General features: G+C 35.6%; 1 protein-coding gene across 4 annotated transcripts in view; it reads left to right on the top strand.

Moving 5' to 3' along the window:
- Nucleotides 1-25,055, top strand: part of LOC106670483 (battenin) — a 28,909-nt gene extending 3,854 nt beyond the window's left edge. For 2 of the 4 annotated variants that reach the window (XM_014400894.2, XM_014400896.2), the window contains exons 2-10: nucleotides 14,358-14,506; nucleotides 14,749-14,962; nucleotides 15,028-15,149; nucleotides 18,055-18,216; nucleotides 18,325-18,474; nucleotides 18,531-18,750; nucleotides 24,192-24,341; nucleotides 24,399-24,539; nucleotides 24,731-25,055. In XM_014400894.2, the coding sequence (XP_014256380.1) occupies nucleotides 14,774-14,962; nucleotides 15,028-15,149; nucleotides 18,055-18,216; nucleotides 18,325-18,474; nucleotides 18,531-18,750; nucleotides 24,192-24,341; nucleotides 24,399-24,539; nucleotides 24,731-24,856 (1,260 nt within the window). In that variant the 5' untranslated portion in view covers nucleotides 14,358-14,506; nucleotides 14,749-14,773 and the 3' untranslated portion in view covers nucleotides 24,857-25,055. Of the gene's footprint in view, nucleotides 1-4,119; nucleotides 4,225-10,252; nucleotides 10,336-14,357; nucleotides 14,507-14,748; nucleotides 14,963-15,027; nucleotides 15,150-18,054; nucleotides 18,217-18,324; nucleotides 18,475-18,530; nucleotides 18,751-24,191; nucleotides 24,342-24,398; nucleotides 24,540-24,730 lie in introns of those variants that run through there. The other 2 variants (XM_014400895.2, XM_024230443.1) reach the window with 2 other exon arrangements.
- The last annotated feature ends 638 nt before the right edge of the window (nucleotides 25,056-25,693 follow it).

Below are 25,693 nucleotides of genomic sequence, written 5' to 3'. Positions count from 1 at the left end.
TGTCAACATGTAAGATAGTTATATCTTTGGTGAACCAGACTTCCTTCTTCTTTGTTCAAAAATTTGAAGATTGTATCTATTAGCAGTTCAAACTCCTTGCCTGGATTCAGAAGTTGTGCCTTGGTCAAGGGCAAAAACCTTTTGTAAATTTACTGTGGATCAGTAAACTCCTGGTAGGCATTATCTGTTGACACACATACAGGAAGTGATGGCCTGTTTGTGGTGTACGACCGTCGCAGGAACATGTATCACGGGTAGTAAAGTTAAATTTTTTCAAATAGGCACCAAACTTGCCATGTCCGCTTAGAATTTGTCTCAATTTAAAGGACATTCACTAGTTTAAAGGACATTTTTGATCCTTCAAGTTCCTGTCTTGAACGGATGGTAGAAATTCTATGGTCGATCTATTTGTATATATAAAACAGTTCCGTGACTGACTGACAGGCAACAAACAGACCAAACCGCTGGATCTAAAGGGCTGAAATTTCGACAGTGCATTACTACATATAGCCGTTAAGAAAGGATTTTTGGAAATTCCATTCCTAAGGGGATCATAGGGACATTTTTTTGCCATATATAGACCGAAGTGAACTGAAGAAGAGAATAATTTGAGAAACGGGACATTACAGTAGAAAACGATACTAGAACTCTGCATCGCATTACAACGGCCTGTCCCGCGTGGACGAAGTCGCGTGAAAAAGCTAGCCTTCCTCTATTCGACGACTGCCAATTTCGATCCCATTCCTCCCTGGTGGATGTCTCCAGTTTAGACATTAAGTGAGAAAGTAGGAAGAAGGTGGTATATGATAGGTAGGTATTTTTATGCAGCTAGACCATCGGCCGTTTCATATACCAGTAATTCTTCATGAGCTATCACCCATTTCAACACTCTTCCCTTTCCTAACAGTCTTTTTGATTAGATTTCTAATAATCTCCACAAGTGGCATATGGTTATCGTGGTTGGCGATGGAGTGATCGTAGAGTCTGATTATTTAGAAAATTTACTACATGTCCCGCTTGATTGAGCATCTTCCGTCAAGTTTATGCCCCTTACTAGTTAAGCATTTACCGAATGCAAAGTTACAAATCTTATCTGCTTGTTTACTACCGTCCGTGTAGATTCCACCGTCAAGACGAGCGGATTCAATGTCCTGTATCTTCATTACTTCATGAATAATGAACTTGCGTTTCGTAATCTGCAGGGTCATTCCATTCTGCAGTAGTTTTCAATCCTAAACCGTTCATTTTAGCTATGACGTAAGGGATGAGTCGATAGCCTGCCCCTTGCTGTGCGGATGGCCATCAACCGTTCTACTCTATTCATTTTAATTTGGTTATATTCTCCTTTACTTCTATCTTTCCAAATTGGTATTGAATATAAAAACATGATAAGGGATGCCACAGGATATATGGTACGAAGAGCTTGATGAGTTGAACCCCAGTTTACTTTTGCTATTCCTACAAACTATTTACTAATTTGGTCACACGTTGCCGTTATTTGACTATGTGAGCCTTCCATGAAAATTTTTGATCAAAAGTAATTCCTAGGTATTTCAGTTGATCTACTAATTTCAGGATATTTTCTTTAAAAAAATGAATAAAAACTTTTCCTTCCAGACTCTGGGCAAATATAAACATCTCATTTTTGGGGAATGAATTTAAAAAATTCAAAATAATTATGCAAGCCTAAAGACATAAAATACCTAAATTAAAATAGAGGCAAACGTGATAATTATTGTCTTCTTTTATCTCTATATCCATTTATTATCTATTAATAAGCATTAAAAAATAGGAAATATTTTTCTTTCCTTGCTATCTGTTTGATAACGTACTCTGGAGACATTTGACGATGTTTTTTATCTTAACGATTTTTATTGTGACCTTTAAACCCTAAATCTCGTGACATCAGAGCCATTTCAAACCCTCAACTTTACGAGCAAGTAATTGACTCAATTCTATTAAATACATTTTTATGAGGGGAATCTGAAATGTAAGCCGGAAAGCATCTAGGAGGTTATGTGTTTTGACGCTGGTCTTCTTTGAGTTCGTCGACTCTCGCTGGTTGTCTTTCTTTCGTACGTCATTGCTGTTCTTCTCCCGACTAAATTGACATAATTAATTCATTATATTTTTTTCGTTCATTTTTTTATAACAACTGCATAAAAAATGTATTCTAAGTTAATTTAATTAGCAAAAAAACAGAAGAAACACTGCCGGAAAATTGGTAAATATATTGCCCGTGGAAAAAGACGACATTATCTTCAGTTCATAATTTACCATGCTCGTTCTCCAAGCACATCCTGAAGTTTAAACGAAATCCTATAAAAAAATATTCACCTACGAATTTACTCTAAATTTATGTGTATCGAGGTCTATATTGCTCAAGAACGGTTTTCCCAGTTACCATAACATTTTTCTAGCTATTGTAGGACACTTCCATAAAATATGTTCGGTTATGTCTGTCTCCTATAAACTTTGTCGACATCGCAGAAGAAACCTTTTGGCTGTTCTTTATCCCCCGTCATGACATCTGGTCATTCGCCCCGGTGATTCGACGAGACACCCAATGGGATTTCGAAGATACTTGGTTACCGTACTTGTAGATTACAGTTTTTAGGGTATTTATATTGTTCCAGACTTGTTTTGACTTGATCTTGTTGAAGAGCCTTTAGAGCTCCTTTGCTCTGGTAGTATTATTACTGTTGCACAACAGAGATGTTTGTTTTTAATCTAATGTGCATATGCTTCTAAGGCTGGTAGTTCGCCTTGAAAGATGGTTGTGGAACCCAGGGCAATGTGGTACTTTTAGACCCCTTTATGCCCCCACCTTTGGGCCATCTGTGTACCATCGAAGAGCCCCAGATTTTTCTTTTTTTCAGACCTTTTCATAGTCCACCGTCTGATGAACTCTCATTTGTTCAGTCGCTGCCATCCTTTTGATGTATATGATGTCATTTTGAGTATTCGTTTTTTGCAGCTGTGAGTGTTGTTTTAAGAGTGCCAGTGATGCCTTTATTTATTTACTTATCTTTTTAATTAATTTATTTTTTTGCCATCATACATACATGCATATCTGATCATGGATATGACTAGGGTATGGTACGACCTTGGTTATCTTAGGATTTACCAGAAGTATAATACCACCTGGGTGTCCAAGTTTTTTGTTGGTAATACACAGTTTTTTGATCTACCTGGCATAGTGTTCGATAACCACGGTCTCCACTTGGTTGCTTTTTTCCACTGTCCGACGAATTCTCAGTTCCTCAGTATATAAATAAGGCTGGCAGTTTGAGGATACATACATTCCCTTGCTGTTGTGGGTGTTATTTTAAGACAGCACGTGATGTCTTTCTTTGTTCTTTTTTTACCGTCATATCTTGTGTATATGATCATGGGTCTGACTATGGTAAGTTTGAAAATTGTTTACCTTAGGTTTTAGCCGAAGTGTAGTTTTCCTTTGTTGCCACCTGGGTGTCCGAATTTTTTGGTTCTATCTGGCATAGAGTTCGATCCACGGCCTCCGCATGTAATTAGTTGCTTTTTCCATTGTCCGATGAATTCTCAGTTCCTCAGAGGATAAGTAAGTCTAGCAGTTTGAGGGTACGTTTCATTACAGCTATGGTGTTGTTTTAAGATGTTCGATCAAAAGTGATACCTTTCTTTGTTCGTTTTAGGCCCTCATATATAACTTGCATATGTGGTGATGGGTCTGACAGTGATAAAGTGGGAACTTTTATAACAGGATTTTCGCCCTAATAGTTCTACCACATTCATTGTGCCTTTAATTGTCTGTCATGGGTCCTATTGGGGTGTGCAACAATCCGGCAAATCCAACAAAATCATCGGATGTAGAAAAAGAAACACAATTAAGAGTACCATGTTCGTATTATAAATATACAAAAAAAAGTTGATTTCTTTCTTAAACCGTTCCAGTTAGATTTGTGATAGAAGGTCGTTCCAAACTACGGCTCGCCTTATCAATTGGGCGTCGATAGCGTCAACGTCATTTACAATTTAAAAAATAAAAATATTTTATATGTATTCCATTTTTATCTAGCAGATAACCCTTACATCAAGTCAATTTTATTAAGGACTATTACCCAGTTTTTATTGATACAGATTCGTCTACGTTTAGTGACATTGTTCAGTTCGAAGAGGAAAGGATGTTGAGTGGCAGAATGGACCGAATACGTCGATAGATTGATCAATTGTGTCTTGTTTCAGGTAGATTTTTTTTATTCTAATAGTTTTTAAGCTCTATCGGGTAGACAATTGGCCATAAATGTCTGATGTTGAACTAAAGGTTGTATTGTGTCTACGATTATCTTCTTTTCAGTTGTTTTTTCTTTGACTAATTTATCTAAATTACTCATTCTTAACTTTCGTGTTTACAAATCCGAGTGCACGTTAAAATTAATCCGTTCATATCGGGGTTTCTGAAGGCCTTTCACTTTCTTTATGTCAACTTATCTTAACCTGGTTTGCCCAAGTATAGGTTTTTATAAAATTATGTGGATTACCAAAGCTTCCATTAAGCTTTACCACCACGAAATCCTTCCGCCTTCCAAACAGTAGCCAGTGACCATGCAGTGGATCATAACTTTATTTAAGCAGGGGCGCATCCGGTTCAAATCAGACTCTTCGATAAGTTCTCACGTGAAACATGAGGATACACTGGCAAAAACCGTCAGATCAAGTAGCTCTAGAAGCATTCATTACCACGTAAAAAGGTTACACCCAAAATCACCGAAGCCGGAAAAAACTTGACTATCTCGGATCAGGGCAGATAGGCACTGCGAGTAATGACCACCAAACGGACAAACTGGCCAGAGGAAGACTATCATATGCCACAACTTATAATTGGGATAACAAGACTTCCATCTCAGAATGAATCTTAAGAAAACTTTGTCGGGTGATATCTAACCCGCCTTATAGTCCTGACCAGTTATTTCAATGAACGACCTGGTAAAAGAAGGTCAACTGAATAAAATCACCATGAATTCCTTAAAAAATCATTATACGAAGGATGTTCCTTCTCTGTACGGTTGTAGATTGAGCACTCCTCCCTGGAATGGTTTGGACAAGGTTTCGCATTGAGAACTTGTAGTTGCCTGTGAAATGGTTCATCCCGTTTCCATGCTTATGTGCCACTGTCCCGGAAGAGAAGGTACGTGTGGAACTGGTTGCTCTTGATCGATGTCATCTTGTTGATTACAAAACTTTCGTGTATCTTCTTCACACTACACCGAACCGAACGAATCTCCTTGGAGTCGTCCGACACAACAAACCTCTCAGACAGCAGCCTCCACTCTGTCCTGAAAAATATCCTTTCTGAACATCTTGGTCAAGATCTTTGGAGGCGGTCGTCAGAGAATATAGTCCAATGCATCAGCATAGTGAAGAAAACTAGACTTTATGCTACTCACGTGGCAGTCTGCCTCGTCACTTTTAAATTTTAGTATATTTTACTGTGGTCTCTTTCTCCTCCGTACTACGACCTCTTAGGATTCACTGACTAAATGTTGTTTCAGCAGTCCATGGAAATGTTCTTCTCAAATGATACAGCTTGACATCGCACAAGCGTTCGATAAAGTATGGCATGGTCTACCCATGCTCAAGGTCATCCTTCTGAACATCTTAACCTTAACAAGAGATACTTTCAGGTTTGCTAGGGACCCAGTTCTGGGGTAACGCTGGTGTCCCACTAGGTTTTTTGTTACTAGGTCGTGTAGTGACTCAGAAGTAGTTGTAGAGCTGTGCAGTTCTGTGCGTTGCCATGAGAACACATGGTGCGTGTCGATTTACATAAAAATGAGACCATCAGTCTAAGACTTGGATTAGGTCAAGGACTTCCTGTAAGCTGACCCTCGGTTTTTCTCCATTTGCATACTGCACAAACTTGAATTTGAAAGTTGATTGACTGATCTGAAAGCTGAAACTTTATTTGAATTTTGACAGTAAAACTAAAACCGTGATATAAAAAAAATCGTTTAATTCGTTATTGGTACCGTTTTAACCCTTTACTGTAGTTGAATTTTTATTTTATATACACAAATGGCAAAATACAAACAGTCTTTGTTTGACATTCCTTAACGAAAATGATGTAATCGGTGGGGATGGATTGGTAGAAAGGGAGCATCGGATATTTTCCGTAAGAACTTGGTCTGAAAGTCAGTTACTCCTTGGTGAAGGAAAACCGACCGAAGAAAATCGTCCTGAATTCCTTAAAACAAAGGGCAAATGAACAGCTTTTTCTCTCCGTGCGGTTACTGATTTGTTGAAATCGACTCTTTTCAGAGGTTCTTGGATTTTTGGGTCAAGATTTAACATAATATTGCAGCGTTTAGTTGTGAACCTCAATGTTCTAAATTTTATGCCAGTATTTGCTATATTCCAGTATTGTATCCGGTACTGCAGTTTTGTTTGCTTTCTTTCTTAATCCTCTTCCTTTATTAATTCAGTGTTTACAAATATAGTTGTCATTCATACCGAATTAAAGCTCTTTTATTCCTTTTACTTCGTCAGTCATTGGTTTTCTTTCATTTATGAAACTTCTCTGAGGGATAAATTATTATCAACAACCTCACCGGAATTACGCATATTTTTCGGTATGAATTTACACTTGGCCATACCGCTGCGTAACGTCAAATAAGCCTTTTGGTGAGGAATCTGCGAATGAAAGGACTGTTTACCGGTGGTTTTGAAGGTTTCGGAGTAGCAATTTTGAACTTGACAGCGAGGGACGAGGTAGGCCGGAAACCGAACTGGATATTCACCAGCTGAGTTGGGTCTTGCCCCTCAAAAAGCACTAGGAAATATGCAAAAGAACAATGGTCTGAACCACAGAAAGGCAAACTACGACATTTGTTCTTCGCTATTGCTGCCAAATTCACAATGAACCATTTTTGAACCGGGTTCTCACTTGTGACGAAAAGTGGGTCCTTTTACGGCAATCAGCTCAATGATAGAGATGAATCGCCAAAGAAGATGGCAAAGTCAAGCCTGCATCCAAAAAAAATTATGCTGGCTCATTAGTGGGGAATGGGTGGTTTTATCCAATTTAATAACAATCTCGGCAAACTTGTATTGCCAAGAGTTAGACATTTTTTTACCAGAAACTCCGAGAAAAACATCCAAGTTTGGTCAATAGAAAGGGACCTATCCACGACAATGCTCGTCCTCAGGTTTCCAGATTAACAATGCATAAACTTCAAGACTTAAAAATTAAACCTACCATACTCACCTGGCTTATGGCCGACTGACTACCATCTTTTTTGTGCTCTGGACCGTTTTCTAAGAAATAAATTTTTTCAAATTAGAGATGCTCTCAAAACAGCAATCGAAGAATTCCTTACATCTCGAACTCCAAACTTCTACGAGGAGGTGATAAAAAAAGCTTACAGCACTTTGGGAGAAGTGTATAGATGGCAGTGTGATTGATTCATCGAAGTGTAAAAATTAAATATTTAATTTTCCACTCTTCCAGCAAGGAAGGGTTTGAAAATTTCTGTAGGAGATGACTGGTCATCGTCGAAAGTTGTAACTATTGGGGTGATGGATATCGTGGGGGTTAATTGAATATAGGTTAGGGTCTAGGAGATCCGCTAGGTCGAAGTCACTTCAAGTAGTAAGTTTGACTATGCTTCCGCCTTTCATACAGAAGACGGTTTAAAGCGGCCCAAGGCCTTAACCAACTCGACTACATATCAATGCAACCATCGTCCTGCCTACCCAACCCATTTCAGGGAAGAGTGCTAAATCTGCAACCACATGGAGAGGAAACCCACATCATTTGTCATCGGAAGGACGACTTTTAACAACGGTAGACCAGGCCATACTTTATCAAACACTTGCGCGACGTCATGCTGTATTATTTGAGAAGAAAATTTAGATAAACTGCTGAAATAACATTTAGTCCGTGGATATCTTAAGAGTACGTAGTATATACTAAAATTTAAAAGTGATGAGGCAGACTGCCACGTGAATGACATAAAGCCTAGTTTTCTTCACTATGCTGATGCACTGGATTTTATTTAATGACGACTGCCTCCAATGATCTTGACCAAGGTGTTCAGAAAGGATATTTTTCAGGACAGAGTGGAGGCTGCTGTCTGAGAGGTTTGTTGCGTGTGGTGTTTGGAGTAATGCTATTCCGAGATGTAGGAGTATATGTTTAATTTTGTTATTCCAACCATAATTCCTAGACTATATGGTCTTGCAGATCTTCCTTACCATTACTTTGGGCCCTGGTACCCTAGATCTGGTTGTTGTTGTCCCAGGTTTTGGATGTGACCTTTTTACAGACTAATGCTTTTACAACTGCTTGGCTATCTGTTCTGAGGATTTTTTTTTAGTTAGTGTAACCTCATGTTCAATGCAGTTTGAGACATTGAGGTTATTTGATTTATTTTCCCAACGTTCCATATTCGTATAATTAACCTGCGCACGTATTTATGTCGAGGTTATGCCAAAAGGTGAACCCTTACACCGCACATTATCGCCCCATATGTTCACAACCTTCAATTATTCCTATTGAAAATATAATAATTTAAAAAAGGATTTGCCTTAATAATCGAAATTGTGAAGTTAATTTATCATAAACTTCAGTGCCTTATTATTTATGATATTGATCCGTATTAATCCCTTGCTTATCTTATCGAATACCTCTTAATCCTTCCACATTAAACGGGAATAAGACGTGTTTAATTTAATTAATTAATCATTCTGGAATGCTCCGTGGCCTGTCAATATTTGGATTATCCAATAATCCGTTAGAACCCAAGTAAAGACAATCCTCTGTTTTACATTTGGAAAATATACGTAAAAATGCCATTTAAACAATTCTGCTTTATCTTGTAGCTTCTTTCAGAGTCGCGTATGTGAGCGATTCTACCTCATCCACTTCAAGATTATCTTGTTTAATGTCTAGTCCTTTTTTTTCTCTGATAGAGTGCTACTTTTGTTCTTGTTGATTCCCCCCCCCCCATCTGAGCATCCGAGCACCTAATAAGTGACGTACGCCTCGACTTTAAAAAAAAGAGTAAGTGGAAAAAGTTATGAACTTAGTGGACCCCAAGGAGAATATCGCCTTCCAAGCGAGACGTGACTCGTTCCGATGAAAACCTCGAGGAAATGGTTGAGCAATTTCCCTCGAAAAGAAAAACGAAAAAACTGTCAGAAACGGCAAGGGCACTGTGTCCAACGGAACGCCACTCCGATAAACACCTTGCAGAGATGCAGGCGGGTTATTCACAGAATCATAGCCGAATAATAATGGTCGCAGAGAATGAAATGAAAATAAAGGATCTCAATTGAGGGTCGGTCATACTCGTCTGACAACTGGNGTTTTTGACAAACACTTTAAAAGGAGTTAATTTGTTTAGCATAAGAGTTTTTTAAAATTGTTCCCTTTCATCTTCCCATTGAAATTCTTTTTTCTTTTTTTTTATGTGTAACTATGCAAAAACTCAACTCAACGACAGTTTGGATATTGATTTAATATACAAAAATGTCTATTGTGCTTAATTAAAATGAAAAGTGGAATGTAGAAAGTCAACAATTTAAATAACATCAGAAATTAATCTCAAGGACAAAAAATATCCAATTAATTTTAACTTAATTACCCGCAAAGAAACTGTGAAAATAGACCAGAAAAATAAGATCGATAAATAAAAACGAGAAGAAATTTTCAATGGGAGGCTTTTTTCCTCAAAATGATTCGATTCATTGATAATTTGAAACTAATTTCCGACCTGTTTATCATTGAAAACAAGAACTATCTACTCTTGATAAAATATAACGCTGACGATTTGATGATAACATTCATGTATGGAAAACCACTGATATGACGCTTTAATATTATCTGCAAACGTTACAAAGGAGGAGATTAAAAAGACTGATTAGCCAAATCCTAAAAGATAAAATGATATAATTAAGGATTTCTCTCGTGGTCTCGCTTAGGTTGAAAATGTCAGATTTCCTTGCTAACAAATCTCAAAATTAAATATAAAACAAGCTGATAAATTAGCATTAAAGTCGCCAGAAAATTTTATTTTTCGTTTTTCTGCTGACCATAAGAAAAAGAAAAATAATCAAATGTAGTTTTTCTTTAATACAGTTGGGTTGTAAAATAAATCGGTAGCGTTTTTCTAATTAGATTTTGTCCTATAAGTGAAAAATTGCTATCATAATTGGGCGAATAATAAAGTTAGAAACCCGTCCTCCCCGATTACAGGAACTGTGGTGGCCATCTGCAGTTACCCGCTATATGTCACCACCAGTTGTGGAATGGTCTCACCCTCTACTCTGCCATTTTGTATGCATAATCAGGACCAGGTAAGGTCTCATATCAATTACCTAAATCGTATAGACCTATAAGTATATCTTCTATTTTCATAAAAATTATAGAGAAAATTTTAGATAGATATATTAGGCATGATTGTGGAATTAATACAATGATACATCCCAATCAACATGCCTACTTACCAGGAAAATCAGTGGAAACTGCCTTGCACTCACTAATAGGCAGGATCGAGAAATCATTATTTAATAATGAATATACACTAGGGCTTCTTCGATATCCAAGGGGCGTTTGATAATGCTGATACTTCTTGCATTATATCAGCATTAGATAATTACAATGTCGACCATCACCTTACTAGATGGGTGAAGACCTACTTGGAAGGGAGGATGGTCAATATATGCTTAGGTGGTAGCACTCTTAGAATTAATGTAAAAGGAGGCTGTCCTCAGGGAGGCTGTTTGTCACCTCTTTTATGGCTAATTACAGTAAACAGCTTAATAGAACTTCTGAATAATTCAGGCTTCTACAGTCAATTATTTTCAGATGTGGTACCATAATGCTCACAGGTAGGGATCCCCTGACTCTTTCACTACTGATGGAAAACGCCATTGGATTGCTTTGTGGGTGGTGTTGTGACAAAGGTTTATCAATTAATCCTGCTAAACTAGAATTGATAATGTTTAGCTGGAGAAGAACTTTAGGTAATTTTAAAAACCCTAAATGTCAGGGCATAGAATTAAAGTTACTGTATTCAATCAAATTCCTTGGTGTGACACTTGACAGGAAACTTGATTGGAAAGGTCATATTAATAACATATACAGGAAAGGCGCCATATCAATGGTACAATGTAGGAGAATTGTCGGTAAAACATGGGGCATCAAACCATGGGTAGCCAAATGGCTATATACTGCAATTATTCTACCTAGATTCTTTTTTGCAGCTTTAGTGTGGTGGAAAGGTCTAAAAAATAAAGGGAATAGTAATAAATTAAGGTCATTTCAAAGACTAGGTTGTTTGATGATGACAGGAGCATTTTCAACTACACCCACCCTAGCACTTTAAATCATAACCAATACCACACCACTTCACATTGAGGTTAAGGTCAGAGCTGCTACAGACTAATTAGCGAGGGCAGCTGGAATCATAAGTGCATTAACATAGGTCATTCGAAAATCTCTCAGCTATTGAGTAAGGTTAACGGTCAATTATTAAGCGTTAGTGATAAAAAGATTAAAACCCCTTCGGGGAAAAAGCACTTTCAGGTAGTCACCCCTTGTGATTATGATTTTAGTCTGGATGATGACCATCGTAACATAGACTGCTACACAGATGGATCACTTATCAAAGGTAGAGGGAGTGGTGCAGAAATTTACCTACCAAAATTAGGAATCAGCATCTCCCCTCTTGGCAATAACACCTCCGTTTTTCAGGCGGAAATCTGGGCCATCAATGTGTGTTGTAGAACACTGATGGAAAATAAAATTAAGGGAAAAGATATTAAAATCTTTTCTGACAGTCAGGCTAGTCTTAGGGCATTACAAAAAGATTTGTCAACATCACGACTGGTGGAGGAAACTATAGATCTTATCAATAGGATCTCTTTCAGGTTTGAGAACAAGGTAACCCTTATTTGGATACCTGCACATAAAGGACACCAGGGCAATGAAAAGGCGGATGGCCTAGCCAAAGAAGGTTCTAATACTGTGTTTGTTGGGCCACAACCGGTATTACCCAGCAAGAGAGTGCAAGAGCACAGCAAAAGAGAGTATCAATAACTGGGGCATGAAACAATTCCTTAGGAAGTGGATTTTATCCCCCGGACACAGGCAATCGAAAGAGTTGGTTAAGGTGATCAAACCAGCTGAATCGAAATGGCTATTCTCTATCTCAAGGAAGGGAATTAAGAGGCTGATAGGTATTCTGACGAGCCATTGCCCACTGAGAAGACACCTCTTCATAATGGGTATCCTACCAGATCCCTTTTGCCGCTTCTGCGAAATAAAAGAAGAAACGGCAAAGCACTACCTCGCAGAATGTGATAGGTATGCTAGGTCTAGATTTGAAATCTTTGAAGGAGAGGACATCACCAAATCACTCCCCGAGATAAAATGGTCCAAAATCTTGGGGTTTGTGAACAAGTCCAAGAGGTTTATGCAGGACACGTGAGCCGACCGAGTCCCGGATCTTTTAGGGATGGGGTACGAGTCTACCCAGGCATTTAACCCCTCGGGTCTTAGTCGCCCACCCTGCATTATATATATATATATATGCATAATCAGGGGCACTCCTCTCCCTGACAAGGTCTCACTGCACACCTTGAGTTTTGAGAGTCATAGCCTCAGCTTCAACCTCGCCTTCTGAACACAGCACTTGGCTACTGGCCAACTGATGCACTTGGTTACCTGCTGCACCAGACCTGCCGCTGCAGAGTAACCGACTCACTACATCCACAGCCCCTGGACCTCAGCCAACGTTTCTCTCGGTCATGTACCTACACCAATGGCACTCACACGGTCCTGACAATATCCACCATTTCTATGCCACAAAACAACACCAGCCCTTGTCAGGACCATCTCCCAGTCAGTAAAATATCAATTATCTGTTCTCCATCAAAGGCATTTGAGTGTTTAGTTCACAGCCAGATCACCAAATTCCTTGAGATGGTAGCCGACGAAATCCTATGCAGTCAGGCTTCAGAAGACATTTTACCTCTCAAACAGCATTGGCTAAGCTGATGACATTCAAAAAGGATGCATACAGTGTCATGGTCCCTGTACCAATGGTTTTCAATTTGACTTTTTAGCAAGGGCTTTATACGACTGAATTTGTCTCCTGTCTCTTCATAACTCTGTCTCCAGTATCTTTGTCTCTCTTTCCCTTTGCCTTCTATATCTTTGTTTCATGTCTCTTTGTTTCCTGTCTTTCTGTCACTTGATCTCCTGACACTTTGTCTCTCTTTTTGTTTTTTTGTCTCTCTGTTTCCTGTCTCATCTCTTTGTTGCTGTCATTTTTTCTCCTGTCTCTCGGTCACTTTGTCTCCTTTTTCTGTCACTTTCTCTCACTGTCTCCTATGATTTTGTTTCTCTTCTGTCTCTTTGTTTCCTATCTCTCTCCTAGAGACAACAGTCTATGTTTGCTAAAAACTATTTCCTCCGTTTTATTACAATTAATAATTTTCCAATGGTTGCAGAAATTTTCTGAAGCACATTGTTTAACCTGCTCGATATTTATTTATCCATCAAAAGAAAGAGTAGAGAGCGATATCTACATCATAAAGAGCCGTTTTAAATTATTTTGTCGAGGTATTTTGTTAAAATATACAAGGAACAGGATGGGTCCAAGCCTTGGGGGACAGCAGCAACTATATAGCTCTGTTGGCAAAAAGATAATTGAAAAGGAAAGTCAGAATTGTTTGGATAAGAGATATGGCTGAACTATTTTTATTGTTTTAAGTTAGATGTATCAACCATTTTTTTACTTGTGAATACTCTGGATCATGAAATGGTCCTGATGAAAAATCAAATTAAGTTGTTAGTGCGAAGCTTTCGACCTATTTTAAGGTCGTCATCAGGGCAAAACAATTTTAAATATGTCTACAGATTGACATAATTGAGTTTTTCATTGACAATCAGTCTCAACATTGCCAAGAGCATTCTCAGTCCTGATGATATTAAAATTAGTCGCAAGCTTGGAATAATTGAATTTGCTTTTTCATCAAGACCTGATCATACTGTGATCCAGACTATTTTTATTATTTAGGGAGGGAAGTTTTATCAGCGTACTAACCATACCATTATGCCAAAAAGTGTCAAGGCCTTTTATATATTGATCAAAACCATGGTAGTATGCATTACATAACAATCATCTACAAATCTGGCCAGCACTACCGGCAATAGAGAGACGTGGCTTTTAACCATTTTTATAAAGTATTTTAACTTCGGAACACATTTTTTGTGTGTGTGTGTGTGTAAAAGAACCAAAGCTTTTTAAATATAACTTGTTAGAATTTAAATCGTTTAATAAAATATAACTTTGAATTTTTATTTTTGGCAGGAAAGGAATTATACCCGGAAATCAAGGACTTGAAAGAAAAAAATCATTAACTGGTTTTGTTCCTTAAGAAATTTACTTCACCTGAAGCTTTAAATAGAAGATCCTGTCGCATTGTGCTTACTACCTCTATTTTAATTTTATATACGCCTGTGAGTACATGAAATTTATTCTTAAACGTAAATAAAACTACTGTTAAAAATGGTCCTTCCAATTAATAGCCTTTTTTCTAATTTTTCTTCTGTTCTTTTATCGTGTACTTGTTTTAATTATCATTTGCTTTGTAGTAAATTATAGATTTCCAAATGTATTCCCCGCCAAAAAGTAACTAATGAATCATAGTTGACATAATGATTTCCATTAATTTCTTATTTTTATAATTATCTTTTGATAGTTGTGGCACAAAGATAAAGGTTTCGATGACGTCTTACCAGCATGATGCTGTCACCGAGGATCAGCAATTGCCCATTGCCAGGAATAAAAACCATCCAGTCAGGATCAAATCACTCGTTGCATTTTGGATCCTGGGCTTGTGCAATAACTATGGCTATGTTGTGATGCTCAGTGCCGCAAGTGACATAATAAAAAGGAATTTCGGAAATGAAACAGTAAGTATAATGGCATAAAAATTACTACTTAACAAATTGCTAATATTTGTTTCTTGCCTTTTCAGGAATCACCGACAACCCCAGAGAGAAATTGTAACACTATTTCTACAGGCGCAATTCTACTTGCGGACATCATCCCATCACTGGCGATCAAAGTGATAGCTCCCTTTTTTCCATTATGTATCCAGTAAGTAGACAACGGATAACAAGACTCTAATATACAAAGATGTCTATTTACAAAAAATAGATACAAAATAAAAATACTCTACAATGAAAATTAAACAAAAAAGGGATCATTAAGAATATTTAGTGCCAAGTTGTAAAAACAGCACTCAGACAAGATATGGAAGACAAAGAGAAAGGAGACAGACAGACAGACAGAATGAATGAATAACGATTTATTTATTGATCACGCAAGGTTTGGTCTCAAGGACCACTCTTACATCTAACATGAATTACATATTTACAATAAAATACAGTGATTGTCTACTTTATAAAGCTTTAAATATTTTAAGCTCTTAACATATAACTTGAACTTAACAAAATAAAGAGTAAAACAAACAAAAAATTATTTACACTACAATACATGAAAAAAAGAAGCAAATTAATACAGTACAAAAATAATATCATCATTTAACAAAAGGGTTTTATAATCTAATTTAGTATAAACTTTGTATGTTTAAACATCTAATCATACTTCTTTATTACATTTACTCTTAATTTTAATTTCAATTTTTTTAAGACCTATCATTTTTTATTTCTTTGGTTATTTAGTGTATAAACTCTAGCACTTTTTACAGAAAAAGAATTATTAAAAGTCAAAGTTTTATGTTTTGAAATTTGTAAGTGTTCACTTTTATTTATATCTAATGTTAATAGAATGTACATCAGATAGAAATGTTAATTTTTCATATAAATACTTAGAGGGAGAGGGGGAGTGAGATAGAGAGAAAGTGAGTGAGAAAGAGTGAGGGGGGATGAAGTGAGTAAATGAGTGAGAGAAAGAGTAAGAGGGAGAGAGTAAATGAGGGAGTGAGAGAGAGGGAAAGTAGTGAGTGAATGAGCCTAAGCGAGACCACGAGAGAAATCCTTAATTATATCATTTTATCTTTTAGGATTTGGCTAATCAGTCTTTTTAATCTCCTCCTTTGTAACGTTTGCAGATAATATTAAAGCGTCATATCAGTGGTTTTCCATACATGAATGTTATCATCAAATCGTCAGCGTTATATTTTATCAAGAGTAGATAGTTCTTGTTTTCAATGATAAACAGGTCGGAAATTAGTTTCAAATTATCAATGAATCGAATCATTTTGAGGAAAAAAGCCTCCCATTGAAAATTTCTTCTCGTTTTTATTTATCGATCTTATTTTTCTGGTCTATTTTCACAGTTTCTTTGCGGGTAATTAAGTTAAAATTAATTGGATATTTTTTGTCCTTGAGATTAATTTCTGATGTTATTTAAATTGTTGACTTTCTACATTCCACTTTTCATTTTAATTAAGCACAATAGACATTTTTGTATATTAAATCAATATCCAAACTGTCGTTGAGTTGAGTTTTTGCATAGTTACACATAAAAAAAAGAAAAAAGAATTTCAATGGGAAGATGAAAGGGAACAATTTTAAAAAACTCTTATGCTAAACAAATTAACTCCTTTTAAAGTGTTTGTCAAAAACCTACCTGAACAAGGCAATTTGATAGATTATGGGGACAACTCTTACAGAAAAGATTACAAGTGGTCAAGTCAAAGATTCCAACCTTCTCAACTGTGTGACCTATAAATGTCTATTTTGGAAATATGATTATGTTCATACTTTGCTGTAAAATTTCCTTATTGAAGTGGCTAAACCAACTCTGGCTTCTATTGAGGAGGGGAGAGAGAGTGAGAGTGAGAGTGAGAGAGAGAGAGAGAGAGAGAGAGAGAGAGGGAGAGAGAGAGTAAGTAAGTAAAAGGAAGAAAGTAAGTGAGTGATAGAGAGAGAAAATATAGAAAGAGGGAGGAAGTGATAGAGAGCAAGAGAGTGAGTGAAGAAGAGAGAGTGAGATAAAGAGAAAGTGAGTGAGAGAGAGGGGAGACGAAGTGAGTAAATGAGTGAGAGAAAGAGTAAGAGGGAGAAAGTAAATGAGTGAGTGAGCGAGAGAGAGGGGAGAGAGAGTAAGTGAATAAGAGGGAGAAAGTAAGTAAGTGAGAGAGAGGGGAGAGAGAGTAAGTGAGTAAGAGGGAGAAAGTAAGTAAGTGAGTGAGAGAGAGGGAGAGAAAGAAAATATAGAAAGAGTAAGTGACAGAGAGAAAGAGAGAGCAAGTGAGTGAGAGAGAGGGGGACAAAGTGAGTAAATGAGTGAGAGAAACAGTAAGAGGGAGAGAGTAAATGAGTGAGTGAGAGAGAGGGAAAGTAGTGAGTGAATGAGAGAGAAAGTGAGCGAGTGAGCGATAGAGGGGGGAGAGAGAAATTAAGTGAGTAAGAGGGAGAAAGTAATTAAGTGAGAGAAAGAGAGAAAAAAAGAGAGAGAGAGAATATAGAAAGAGTGAGTAAGTGACAGAGAGAAAGAGAGAGCAAGTGAGTGAGTGAAGAAGAGACAATGAGAGAGAGGGGGGATGAAGTGAGTGAATGAGTGAGAGAAAGAGTAAGAGGGAGAAAGTAAATGAGTGAGTGAACGAGAGAGAGAGAGACTGACAGACAGACAGACAGACAGACAGGAGGGCTGCCTTATTTATATAAAAATTATATTTAAAAAATAATCAACCACAGTAACACTGAAGGAGACAAAGTGATTAAATCCTTGATTAATTGCTTTATTTTTTATTTTTTTGTTTGAACTACATGATGTAGCCCCAAAAGTCCAACTTCATCGCCAATAAGTACTAGCCATATTTAAGGCTCATTGGATCAAACATGTTAGAAATTTGTATTTTGGTTGTTTCTGACTATTTTGGTCTGTCTGGCCAGATTTTAGACAATAGGTGTGATTTATGTTAAAGATAGAGGGAAAATAGAATCATTTATTTATATTTACTGTACATAAAACAATAAGTTTTCAGTGTTGTTATTTTTTGAGTGATAATTTTTTTTATTTTATTTTTGTACAGTTACAGGATGGTTTTAATTTTACTTTTGTCAGCATCTGGATTTGTCCTAGTGGCAGAAGCAACGAAAATTTGGCTGGCTATATTCGGCGTAGTCAACATAGCTTTATCATCAGGACTGGGCGAAGCGACTTTGCTATCCTACATGGGACTTTACAAAAGCACGTAAGTAATATTTATGCACATAAAAAATAATAATAATGACATGAAAAATACTGTTTATTGAGATTTATTTTCCTAAATTCAACAAGTTTAAACCAAATTAATTTATAGAGATGTCATATCAAATTGGTCATCTGGCACAGGTGGTGCAGGCTTTTTTGGCTCTTTGACATACATGTTGTTGACAATTCTGTTTTCAGAGGAAAACCGAGCCAAACCCTTGTACATATTTCTAATTGTACCATGTCTTATGGGATTTTCGTAAGTAATTTTTTTTTTTTTTTTTACAAAGATTGCACTCTAAAAATGCATTTTAGGTTTTGGGTTCTTCTAGACAAACCTGTCTATATTAAGGAGCAAGTCGCGGACGGTCAATCTCAAGAAACGTTCGGCTTGCCTTCTTCCTCAAGCAGTTTGCAAGAAATGTCCGTACTTCAGCATTTTATGATAAACTTGAAATCGATACCACCTCTTTTCAAGTACATGATTCCTTTCGGACTTGTTTATTTATTTGAGTACTTCATTAACCAAGGAATGGTATGTACAATTTTACTTATCTTTTTAGTTCATATTTTCTTTAAGTCTTTGTCATTTTAAGCCTTTTTTAAATTAAAGTTTAATACAACTTAACTGTTTGTTTTGGCCAATTTCAATTGTTTTTTTTTTGTTTGTTTTTTTGAAAAGTCAATTTGTTTAGACTGAGATTTTACTTATGCTCTTACAAGTAAAAAAATATATATCGAATGGTATTAAACAAAAATGAAACTCATACAAACAGGTATCGTTTATTCTTTAAAAACATAAAATATTCTGTGGTTAGATTTTCTCTATTTAATTTCTTTGAAAAGGAAAGACCTCTTGGCTTTTAATTTTTTGGATATGATCAAGTCCCAAGAATCTAATAATCAAGTCAGAAGAACCAGCCGGACAACAAGCGGAAAACTTAACAAGGTAGAATCAAGTCAACTGAAGTCCTTTTCTTGTCTTCAGTCGACAAATAGCAACCCTAGTACTCGTTACGGTATAACTCAAAGATTGCTAGATCTATTAGAAACATTTAATAACAAATCGAATTATTATTATTTTTTATTATGTAGGTTGTACATTATGTCATTTCTTTTGGTGAAATATGCGAAAACTTTTCTGATTAATTTGTGTTCATTGCTTAAATTTTCCGAGTTTTGTCATTTTTTTATTTTTATTTTGGGACATCTGTTGAAAGCTGAAGCACAAACAACTTTTGATATCTTATAGTCATTTATTATTAATAGTTAGCATTCGTATTTCTTTCTATATTATGCACCTATTTATAAGAAATGGTAAAAAATGTGTTGCTTGTTCTGTTGTTAAAATAATGGTGTGATTTTGCTGTTTGTTTTCAACTTGAGGATACAAAATAAAGTAAAATTCTAACAATCCTGGCATTATACAAGATTAAAATATTTCACAGTTTAAATTGTACAGTTATTTTAAAATTGGCCTTAAAAAAATAAAAACATGTCTTTTGTTTATTATTTAAATACACTCCCCATCAAAAAAATAAATAAATAATATGTTTAATAAGTTGAAGGAAAATCTGCTGTGTATATGCTGAAAAGTATTCCTAGTATGCTCCGATGAGGATAGAATGGGAAAACAATCACATAAAATAGATTTTAGAATGAGGTAGTATGTATTAGAAGGGAAGGATTTGAGTCTATAAATATTAAAATGAAAGTAAGGATTGAATCAATTAAGCTGAACTAAAAATCTAGTAAAAGTGCAATACACCAGAAGTCTGCAGTACTTGTGGAATACAAAACCCAGCTTCTTCTTGTCATCATCATTATTTGTTATTTATTTAGAAATGGTGAGATGCGGTCTGGTGTGATGTAAGTTTCAGAAAAACATTTTCTTTATCGTGCCAACGTTTCGATCTTTATTGAGATCATCTTCAGGAAATACCTTGTGTTGTCTGCATTTCAGCAAAAAAGTTCTCTGATTGATAGCCGATGCGAGTTTCTTCTCATTGTTGGTGATGTCCTACAGTAAACTTTTAGCTTCGTGTCCATATGTAGTTGCAATTTGTTCATAGAGTCCCATGTTCTTCGTTCTTCTCGTGTAGAAATGTGTGGTGATTAGTGATGTGTGAAGATGATCTCAATAAAGGTCGAAACGTTGGCACGATAAAGAAAATGTTTTTCTGAAACCTACATCACACCAGACCGCATATCACCATTTCTAAATAAATATCGATTAACAGTCACTAATCACCACACATTATTTGTTATTATTTCAATATTTTGTACTGATTATCAGATTGTAATTATAAATTATGGTAAATTTAGGTTAAATACATAGGTATGTTGGTTGTATGTATGGGATAAGCAGATGGAGGATATATTCCTTATAATGAAGGCTTTAACCTTGATGGTTCCATCCTTTTTGTAGAAAATCCTTGGTTATGTTCAGCATTTCAAGGGTTGTAAGGAGGTCCCATGACTGAACTTTTATTTTGAAGTTCCGTGTTAAATGGGTTAAGGTCCTGACTTAGCATTATAAGCACAATACACCAAAAATGCTGATAGAACTTGAAGGCTAAATCCTAAAATGATCTTATGGTACCTTACCAGTCAAAAATTCCAATGAATAGGGTTAGCACACAAACTATTATGTGAAAAATATGGTAGCAACTCAATAAATGAGAATTCATCGCAGTTTAAAAGAAACCAACTAACGCTGGTCATGTCAAAATTCTCAAAAAGTTCTTTTTTTACCTGGCCTTATGATTTACATATTATCCAAAGAACAGTATTTGTACTCATTGATTCATATGGGGGAAGTGGAGTGGGATAGAAAATTCCTGGGGTGACAGTGGGAATTGAACCCATGACTGTGACGTCTACAAGCCGAGCCTTTTACGCTAACCATTTGGCTACTACGGTCCCTGTAAAAATCTTAGACTATGAAAATCCATTTAGCAATAATTAACAATAATAAATAACGATTAACCTTCAATACCTCTCAAGGAAAAAATAATATAAATATAAGCAAAACATAGGTTAAAAGGTCAAAACTAAAATATTATTGAGATTTTCTAGGTGTTGCAATACTTTTTTTTTTGACAGGGGAGTGTATATTTTCTTTCTCACAGTTCAAAAATGATTCATTATTTTCAAAAAAAAAGTTTGGACCTGTGTTTCTCTTGGTATAGAACAATAACACAATTTAATTACATTTATACAGAAGAAATAACATTAAAAGCAACATTAAAAAAAACTAACTTTTTGATATTTGCTACAAAGTAAATTTTATATTATATACAAAGTGTGTTTTCTTCCAGTTGGTTCACAACATTACTGAACCAGGAGGGGATTAATGTTGTAAGTGTTTCTGAATATTTCTCTTCATTTATTTCATTTTTTTTTAAACAGTTGTTTTGCCACATTTTATTTAGACTTAGTTGTAATGGTATGCATTGTAACTGTTAGGTGACCTAGAGAAAAATGAGAACTTGCAATTGAAAATATGTTTTTTAGTTAGTCAAGTCCTTAAGTTTACGTACAATCAACTTTGACATTTTATAATGCATTTGCATTTACCATTTTTTCATGAACTCTTCCATCAGTTTTTACTTTATTTAGAAACCTTTTCAATACTCGGCCCCCTCCAGTAAGGTTAGTATCCCCCACATTGGGCAAAAGACTGAGGATGGGTGTAGCGTTGGTCTGAAAGCTTTTTAAAGAAATTTAAAACCGGTGGAAGAGTTCCCGAATAAGAAAGTATTTATTAAAAAAAAAAAAATCATACTGAGTATATATTAAAGGTTATGCTGTTATAGTTACGTGTAAGGATGTCAAAGTCAAAGGGTCTTAAGTTACTTAAGTTAATACATCTTTTGTATATCAACTCTAATTATTTTTGTATTGATATTTATAAAGGTTATTAATATTTATTGTTCTAAGAGATGGTCAAATGGATATTGATTTTTTTATTATTGGTGCTCAGGTTTAACAATATTTGGTTCATCACTGAACCTCAGAGGGTTCTGGAAAGTTAAAATGTTACCTCTTTACCTCTTCATGTTGTTAATTTCCCTCAAATCTCGTCTGCTGACCAGAGGAGTTCCTTAGCCTTCCTTTTTGAGAGATTTATTATTTTAGCTTGCCTCATACCTGATGCTTTGCAGTGGTTGAGTATTTTTTCTTATTATTTATTTCAGCTTTTAGTGATTCCGATCAGGCTGGAGGGCCACCTCTTCTTTGACCAGGTCTTTTCGTTTCCTTATATTCTTGTCTCAAAACCTCAATGTTTTCCAGAACTCATCTCCCTTTGGTTCACTACAAAAAAATAAATAAAATATCACTCAGTTGATTCCCCCATTCCTTTACCTAATTAATGGATCCTAGTTCAGGAGCGACAAAGATAACTTATACCTATTTGCATTTCACATTTACTCCTCACACTCATTAGGTAATGCATAACCTTAGTACCCTACTTCCTCTTCTTCTCAAACCTTTTAATCCTGATGTTATGTACCTCATTCACAAATCCACTGGTCATGATCTAATTACCTCCACCATTTTATGGACCACTCACTATCCTCTCTTATAAGAGAGGTAAGAGAAGAATACTGACTAACCAAACCATGATTGTTGATATACTCATTGGTCAAAGAATACTGGCTAACCTAACCATGATGGATGACTATTGTTTACTAGATTAGTGTAGTATATTTAGTCATCATGAGGATTCTTTGGATTTCACTCACGTTGAGATTTGTATTATCAAAATCATATTAAAAACACCTTAACTTACTTTCTTTATCTCTTTCATCTCATCATCATCTGATGTTAGGAAACACATTCACAAATCCTCTGGTCACAATCTAATTACCTCCACCATCTTACAGACCACTTACTCTCTTATAAGAGATAAAAAAATCTTTAACATTTTAAGTTTTTTGATCAAAATTTACTCATGTAATGTAATGCTTTGAGAAGAAGGAAACGTACTTTTGTACTCAGGATGAAAAAATTGGTAAATAAAAATTTAGAAAGCAATGCTAAAATCAAATAATATACGCTAACAAGAAGAAACATATATCTACTTTTATTACTCTGAAACAATAAAAAATCCTATTTCTTTTTTTAAAATTTATTTATCCTTGGAAATATCCAGTTGTTATTCTCATTCCTAAAGCTCACAAACCTCCCAACGACAGGTTTATCAGCTTTCTTCCTGCAATAGCAAAATCCTCTAAAGACTCCATACTCATAAAGTCAAGTCATTCCCTCTCACGGATTCGGCTTCTGTCATCATTCCATGATCCAACAAGATTTCAGATTTGTCGATACTCCTCTGCAAGAGAAAACCAAGATTATTGCTTGGGTGTGTTCCTGGATGTAGCACAAACTTTTGATAGGGTCTGGCACCCAGGTTTTATAAACTCAAACGCTTCCTACACTCCTTATTACCTTATCCTAAAATCATATCTAACCGACCTCTGCTTCAGAGTTAGGTGTAGCAACGAGTTCTCGGAAATCAGACCGATATAAGCCGAATAAAGGAGCATTTTGGTCCCATGCTGTATATCATCTGTACTGTTGACCTACACACACTAAAACCACCAAAATTGATGATACTGCCATTTTGTCCTCTAATTCAAATCCTATACAACCTACCTCTAACATCCAAGAACACTTCGCGCTTATTGAAGAATGGTGCAGAGGAGGACAAAACTGAATGAAGAAATATGTACTATGTGCATTCCAATGGAAAAAAACAGGGAATAATAAGTGTTGTGGTCGGTTATTTGGTACGATCAATTTATAATAGCGTTCTGCAGAGAATTTCTATTTTGATAACAATTTTTTCTCCTTAGTGATTGACGGATTGTTTGAAAATTTTGTTTATCCTATTGTTTACGTTTTATTTTACCATTTATTGTAATTATTTTTGTAATATTGCATTTAAAACAATGTCGAATTTGGTTTTAGTTTGAGCTCATTCAGTTTAACGGGTTCATCATTGCTGAAAGAGATCAATACGTTATTTACCAATTGGCCTACCAAATTGGAGTTTTCATCTCAAGGTCATCCATCAAATTGATTGAGATTCGAAACATCTGGCTTCTTGCAGTGCTCCAGGTACTTCAACGACATCTTTCTGTTTTTAAAAACGTTAAAAAAATTGCGTGTTTACAGGGTATCAATGTAATCATATTTACAACTGATGCGATATACAGTTACGTGCCTAACATTTACATCACACTTGTTTTAATTTTGTATGAAGGATTTCTTGGAGGAGCCGCTTACGTGAATACATTCAATCGTATCACTCATGAGGTACATTAAGCTTTTCTAAACTTATCATATAATTATTTATACTATATTGGGGAACACAGTTAGTTTTTTGCCTCGTGAGAGGTGCTGTGTAGGGTGATGGAAGAATATTGAGTACAATCAAATAAAAATCAAATAAATCAAATCAAATAAATTGAATTAAAAAATTAATATAAATATAATTTTTTTTCAAGGTATCCCTAGAGAAGAGGGAGTTTTCAATGAGCATCACGTCATTGGGAGACGCTGCTGGAATATCTTTGGCAGGGTATCTTGCAATACCATCCCACAATGCCATATGTTCTCTACCAAAGTATTGAACATTTTCCTAAATCATTTGTATTATTTTTTAACTTATTTTACAACATTAAGGTTAACTGTAGTTTTCCTTTGTATATTTTGTGAATTGTACAAATCAATATTAATGTTTAGGCTATTATTTGTATGTATAGATTACTTGTATCTATTTTAATTTACAATTTTTTTAAAAGAAATAAACCAATATTACTTTTAAGTGTATACAGTGATTTGATTTATCCTTTGTAGTCACTAATTGTAATAGAGCTGTGGAAAAAAGACTAAACTATTCATGTTCAAATAAAAGAAAATTAGAATACTAAGAACCTGAATGTGATTAGTATATTTAATCGACACAAGAGTCTCTGATACTTTGATCAAATAATACTGGCTAACCTAACCGTGATTGATGTTCATTGTTTAGTTCATTTAATCGAAACAAGGAGCATTGCTGAGACTTTGATCAAAGAATACTGGCTAACCTAACCACGATTGACGTTTATTGTTTACTAAATTAATACATTTGGTCGACGCGAGAAGCGCTGCTTTTACATTGATCAAAGAATACTGGCTAACCTAACCATAATTGATGTTTATTGTTCACTAGATTAGTACATTTGGTCGACGCGAGAAGCGCTGCAGACCCCTTTCATCAAAAAACACTGGCGTACCTAACCGCAATTGATGTTTATGGTTCACTAATTAGTACATTTATTTAATCGAAACAAGGAGCATTCCTTAGTCTTTGATCAAAGAATACTGGCTAACCTAACCACGATTGATGATTATTGTTTACTAAATTAGTACATTTAATCGAAACAAGGAGCATTGCTGAGACTTTGATCAAAAAATACTGGCTA

Source organism: Cimex lectularius, unplaced genomic scaffold, assembly GCF_000648675.2.
Source record: "Cimex lectularius strain Harlan isolate CLEC.00 unplaced genomic scaffold, Clec_2.1 scaffold31, whole genome shotgun sequence".
In the NCBI taxonomy this organism is placed as follows: domain Eukaryota; kingdom Metazoa; phylum Arthropoda; class Insecta; order Hemiptera; family Cimicidae; genus Cimex; species Cimex lectularius.
Note: the sequence above shows the minus strand (reverse complement) of the source record. Positions and strands in the feature narration are given on the sequence as shown.